The sequence below is a fragment of the Vollenhovia emeryi genome, unplaced genomic scaffold (genome assembly GCF_000949405.1).
Source record: "Vollenhovia emeryi isolate VEMERY1.0 unplaced genomic scaffold, V.emery_V1.0 DF940549.1, whole genome shotgun sequence".
NCBI classification, from domain to species: domain Eukaryota; kingdom Metazoa; phylum Arthropoda; class Insecta; order Hymenoptera; family Formicidae; genus Vollenhovia; species Vollenhovia emeryi.
Window position 1 is genome coordinate 1 of NW_011965817.1, and position 5,928 is coordinate 5,928.

The window sequence follows — 5,928 nt, forward strand, 5'->3', positions numbered from 1 at the left end:
AAGATATATATTTTTAAATGAGATACAATTTATTTAAAATATATACTAAAGTATAGTAATATAATATTGAATGTGTACTATACAATCACAATTATTTTTATTCTAATCACAAATAATTGTTCAAACAAAAAATTTTAAGAATGTTTATTTAGTCTAAAGAATTACGCATTGTGATGTACGAACACGCCGAAGGTGGCAAAATGGATAAGGTATTTGGATATACAAATATTAACGAATTATAAGATACAAAATGCACATTATCTGTTTTTTGAACTAAATACGCATAGACGTGAGGGTCAAATGTGACAGTTTTTAACAGAACACCTTCAAAAAATGCTTGTTTTGTTAATAAACAAATAAAAATTTTTGAAATATTGAAAAAAACAGGATCCCCGTATTCTTTATCGACATATAAAGTTAAAACGTTGTTAGGCCTATAAATAATACCATTTATTTTAACAAAAGATGCGGAGAACAATTCTGTGGAGGATAAAAGATTAAACTGTTTCAAAAGTAATGTTAATTGTGGATAGTCAATCTTTCTAATTTTACAAGAATACTGAAAATTACATGGAAGCCTGTTTTCTAAAAATAAATGGTTTAATTGTAACTGATTTTTTATTGCAATACTTTTGCAAATATTAACCCTATTCATTGAACTTCTTGCTGCTATTTTTAATGTTCTATGCTTAGATTCATATCTCATAGACCACAAGTTATGTAGGGGACCTAATTTTTGCATCATTCCTGGATAGTGGATTAAATAGTGAAATTTAGGTTTCAGAGGGGTTGAACTGAGTTGCAAGTACAAACTGTTAAATTCTGTCACTGTCCATCTTAGTCGATCGCAAACAATAGTATCAACGCAATCAGTCATCGCAAAATCTAATACGCGTCTTAATAAGATATACAAACGCCAATGTTCATCATTATCAGGTACCTTGTGAGATATTAAGCAGGAAAAGTATCTCACATAGTTTAGGGTTTCAATTGATGACATTTTCCACTTAATTTTGAAAGCACTTTCTGAGGACAATAGAGGCGGTTTACTATTAGTGTCACAATCATAATCGAAACTCTCTGCTCTGCTATTCAATTCTTTAAGAGTAAAATATTTTTTTACTAATAGCGAGTTTATAACTAAAGACATAGTATAATTAGCGACACCCTCTAGAATATCATGCATCATGTCAACGGCAACGTGCTTAAAAAGATTAAAATCAGGAAGTTTATACCAAATTGCTTTATGTTTGACCCCTGTTTCACTAACGTTGTTAGTATCAACATCAGCAAAATAATTTTCTTCGTTTCGTAACAAAGAAATGTCTTCGGAACACATGTGTTGGACTTGTTCTTTATTAGCCCTACATATTCGACACGGATACTTGGCATTGAAACTTTCAACAAATCCTAGCACGGAATGAAGTCCTAAATTATCTCCTATTAGCGCCCCCAATTTGAATTTAATAGTGCCCTGAAATTCTGGAATGTTCAATGTAATGCCTACCGTTGATAAATATTTTAATTCATCAATGACTAAATGAAAAGCCGCTTGGTTTCCTTCTTTCGTTAAACGATCAGAATAATGGAAAAGAGCAAACAGAAAAATGTATTTTATACTAGATGCTAAATGTGGAGGTAAACATGCTATTGATGTGTATACTGCTCCCAATTTATGAATGCCAGCATGACTGGATAGTGGGTTTCCTGTTTCAAATTCATCGTAATAAAGTAACAATGGGTAAATTTTCTCGTTAATATTTTCTGTTTGACTAATTTCCAACCACGTTGGACTATGAACGATATTAAGAACTGAAGACAAGTAATTGCAATCATGTATGTATTTTTCGATAGCTACAAAAACACCGGGAATTGATAAAAATCTTGCTAAAACATGACGAATAGCTATGAATTGTCCCGTACCTAAAACTTGTTTTCTCAATCCTTTAGAAAATTCAACATTTCCAACAGCCAAAACATATTGTTGAGGATATATATAAGTACCAAGATCTTTGTAATGTTTATCTCGTTTGTATTCACTAGAAAAGTTGTCTGTTAAAGTCTTTATTGTATCCAGGTTTCTTTCAATACCAGATGCACCATCCTTATGCATGCTGTTATCATGGCAAGGTTGCAGGATTAATGTTAACGAGTTTGTTAAAAATATTAATAAGTTTCGAATTAAAGTTTGAATAGTTTTTCGAGGAATAATTGGATCAGATAGAAGCGAGCTAATCATTAAAGATAAATCATAAGTAAAAATACTTTCGGCAGTTTGATTGTTGCATGCTTGTTGCATTTGTGTTACAATATCACTATGCATTATTGAATCCTCATTATTTACTACAGATATGGAATCATCTGTTGGTGATTTCAGAACTGCAGACGTAGTGATTATGTTAGATGATGTATTTATATTTGAAACATTAATTTGTGAAACTAATGTAGGTATAGCACCATGAATTCTTTTGTAATGCATCCTAAGCACTTGCAACGAATCATATATGCGAAAGCATCCAAGTTCTCCGCATCGAACACGAGAAGAATCGGAATACGAGAAATTTGTACATGTGTATCGAAGATGTTTCAGTATTTCAGATATTACTAGAAACTTTTTTGAGCAATAATAGCACGTTAACATAATGCACAAGAAACTACAGCGATAAGATAAAAATAAAAAAAAGAATAACAATTATATCTGATTATTGTATTAACGTTATTAGATGGAGGAAGTACTAATGCTAAATCTTAATGCCAATCAAGTGAACAAAAATAAACATTTATCAAAAAGTAAAAGTTACAACAAAAAGTTCCATTATTGGTGATAAACAAATAAAAAACAATTAAGAACCGATTTGACAATGGAAAATAGAAAAAGTATTGACGTTATAAGTTTTTGGTTAACTTAGTTCGTAAGTTTTTTTCCTCCACGTAAATGCCAATATCAGCCAAAGCCTTTATAATTGTTCTTCGGTTTATATCGTGATCCTCCAAAAATAGGTTATAAAAACCTTGTTGTATCATTTGCCACACGTGTTTGCTTTCAGGAGGATAATCACAGTGAAAAACATGAAACAATTTAAAACAAAGTTCTACAGCCTCTACAACGTTTTTACATGTATATAAAACTTTGTCTACAATTATGTGACTGTGACTGATATTATCCCACGTGGGACCTACCGCTAATACGTAAGGTTGAACAGATGTAGATATTTTCAATTTCCTTGCTATCTCAACCCACGATTTACGTCGACATTCAATGTGCTCTTCAACTTCCGTTTCACTGCAAACTCTTGCGACGAAAGACTCCACGATATCTGTCCTCGTTGGTCTCCACGTTTTGTGCACATAAACATAAGGAAATATAAAAGGAAGCAGCAAGAGAGTTCCAGTCACTCTAAGTGTAACATTTGAATCGTCTGAAAAAGTAAAATTATCATTTTATATCTAAAAGTATATTTTCCTATTATAGATTTCAAATATAAAATTGAAAACAGAAAATGTTTTACGTTTAGCCAAATCAAAAAATGGAGTAGCTATATTCTTATGTTTTCGTTGACTTGCTCTTTTTATAACCGCTGAAGAAGTTGTAATAATTGCAAGCCTGCATTTCTCACAATTTTGGGCTAAGTTTCCTGAGTACCTTGTTACAGGGTCTAAGTCGGGACAAAGTATTTCAAAATCCTGTTGAATCTGCACATGGAAATTTTGTAAGTTAGTAAAATATTTACATACTTAGTAATTTATATAATTCAACTTTATAATAAATTTTTATGTAAATATATTATTTTATAATATTAACATAATATTTATAATTATTTAAGTATTTACTTTAAATTATTGAGTTTAAAGAAAAACTTACTAAGGTTTTACCAATTTCTTCAATTTGCAAAAACGTATATTCGTTCAAATAATCCCACACTGTTCCTGACTGATCCAAGAGTTGCTTCCGTCTATACGGAAAAGTAGCTTTCCAGGAGGATACTAATTCTGGGCTAAGCTTGTGGTGTAATGGATTTTGCAAATAGTTAAGGTGAGACTGCACTGTCGGGTCAGCCTGTATAAGAGATACTAATACAACAAAATTAGTTACAAGAACAAAAAATAATATGTAAGAACATATAAGTATTATTAATACAAAATAGAAATTAAATACCTTCTCTTGGAACTTCAGTGTTTAATTGGACTTCTCCTTCCGATTGACTGACGGACCTCCAAGTGTTTGTGATATGAGATGTGTCGTTTGAAGTACATGGATCTCTGTCTTCGCCAGTTGATGTACTTGGCTGCCTCAACAGGGCATCTCGGTTTTCCTTAATAAGTTTCCTCCTTTCTTGAAAGAGCTGGACCTGTAGTACTCCTTCTGCTCTCTTTCTCTGAACTATGGTACCGTTTGGACGTCTATACGACTCGTATTTAAAGAAATAAAAAGCGGACGTCGGTGTTTTTGGAAACAGACGTTTAAAATATTCAGCCCATCTTATGAGAGTGCTTGTCGGTATTTTTCGTTGCGGAGGAGTGGCTAAATTGAGGAGATGTTTGGCAGTAACTTTTCCTATCAAGTTGATGTCAGATCCCACTGGTACCAGATCATTACGGTGGATGTTGTGAATAAGTTTTTGGAAATGGGACCCGTTCTTATGTAGGAGATTAAACAATGGATTTTTAGCTTCAGAATCTGATATATTAAAATCTGAAATTGGTGATTGCCTTTCCTGAACACTTTTTTCACTTGATGTTTGTATGGGGGCAGTTGTAACGTCGTTAAAATCTTTCAGTTCGTCCTCTGACTCTGCAGTTGCTTCTGTGAAATCCTCTTTAATGTTTGTGGCAAATTCAACAGCAGTATCTTCAACATTTACTTGCAGATTTGGAGTATCTTCAAGCTCTTTATTTTCTGCTGTAATTTGCTCGCTGTTCACAAACTCGTTTACATACGATGGAAACGCAAATGGGCTCAGTGACAAATTACTGCTGCTACTGCTGATATTTGTAGAAATCGAAATATTCGATAAATTCCTTTTGGGGGAATGATCCACTGATGCAACTTCGCATGGACTACTCGATGAAAAAGATTGCTTCTCGCTAATGATGCACGCGGACTGGATATCACCATATGTCTATAAGAAAAGAAATAATGCCAAACTGCTTTTTAGCAACATAAATTTCAATACCAAAATATACTCTATCACATAAAGTATACATAAAATGTACTTTACAGTCGTTACACAAAAACATGTACAGACATGCGCGCGTGCATAGCTGCATGCATGGACGGACAGTTTATATGGATTATACACATATTACAAGGCTATATATAAAGAATTTTAGAATGAAAATGAAAGATTAAAATTAAAGACTTTAATTAAGTGTATATACCATTAATAGTTCCGGATCTATCGTAAGACTTTGTAATGACATCCACTTCACTAAGGCTCTACCAAATCTCCTCCTTGGACCATATTTCGTAATTAATTCATCAAGCTCACGCTTTTTCAAAGTTTTCAAATCTTCCACTAAAACATTTTCCTCTAGTGCAAAAAAATAAATAAAGACAAAATAAATATACTAATCGAAATAAAGAATACCACAAAATAAGGAATATTAAAATATCCAATTATATGATAGCAAATCATGTTATAAATAGAATGTTTTCTATGTTATACATAAATATTGTATTATACATCTCCACTAATCTATATATAGCACAAACATCCAAGAGCATATACAGGACGTCCTCCATAGGCTTTGTGTTATATAGAAAATATTCAGCATAATATGAAATTGTTAAATAAATGCAAAATAATAATAGAAAAATTAGTAAACATAAATTCTAGATATGAATGTAGTCAAAGCAAAAATAAAAATAAGTAATATTTCAATTCTTAAAAACGGCTCATTCCCAGTGAGAAATGATTTGTCGATCGA

General features: G+C 32.1%; 2 protein-coding genes across 4 annotated transcripts in view; both read right to left on the reverse strand.

Annotated features, from left to right (window-relative positions):
* Window positions 1-646: 646 nt before the first annotated feature.
* Window positions 647-2,113, reverse strand: LOC105555920 (the record flags this gene model as incomplete). The annotated part of the gene is made up of 1 exon (XM_012002969.1): window positions 647-2,113. A coding segment is annotated over exon 1 (1,467 nt), but the record flags the coding sequence as incomplete, so codon positions are not given.
* A 751-nt stretch (window positions 2,114-2,864) lies between these two features.
* LOC105555918 overlaps window positions 2,865-5,928 on the reverse strand; it is a 5,401-nt gene continuing 2,337 nt past the window's right edge. For 2 of the 3 annotated variants that reach the window (XM_012002966.1, XM_012002968.1), the window contains exons 2-6: window positions 5,380-5,531; window positions 4,157-5,120; window positions 3,863-4,071; window positions 3,510-3,693; window positions 2,865-3,419 (exon numbers count right to left, since the gene is read on the reverse strand). In XM_012002966.1, coding sequence (XP_011858356.1) covers window positions 2,887-3,419; window positions 3,510-3,693; window positions 3,863-4,071; window positions 4,157-5,120; window positions 5,380-5,531 — 2,042 coding nt within the window. In that variant the 3' untranslated portion in view covers window positions 2,865-2,886. The remainder of the gene's footprint in view (window positions 3,420-3,509; window positions 3,694-3,862; window positions 4,072-4,156; window positions 5,121-5,379; window positions 5,532-5,928) is intronic. The other variant, XM_012002967.1, reaches the window with a different exon arrangement.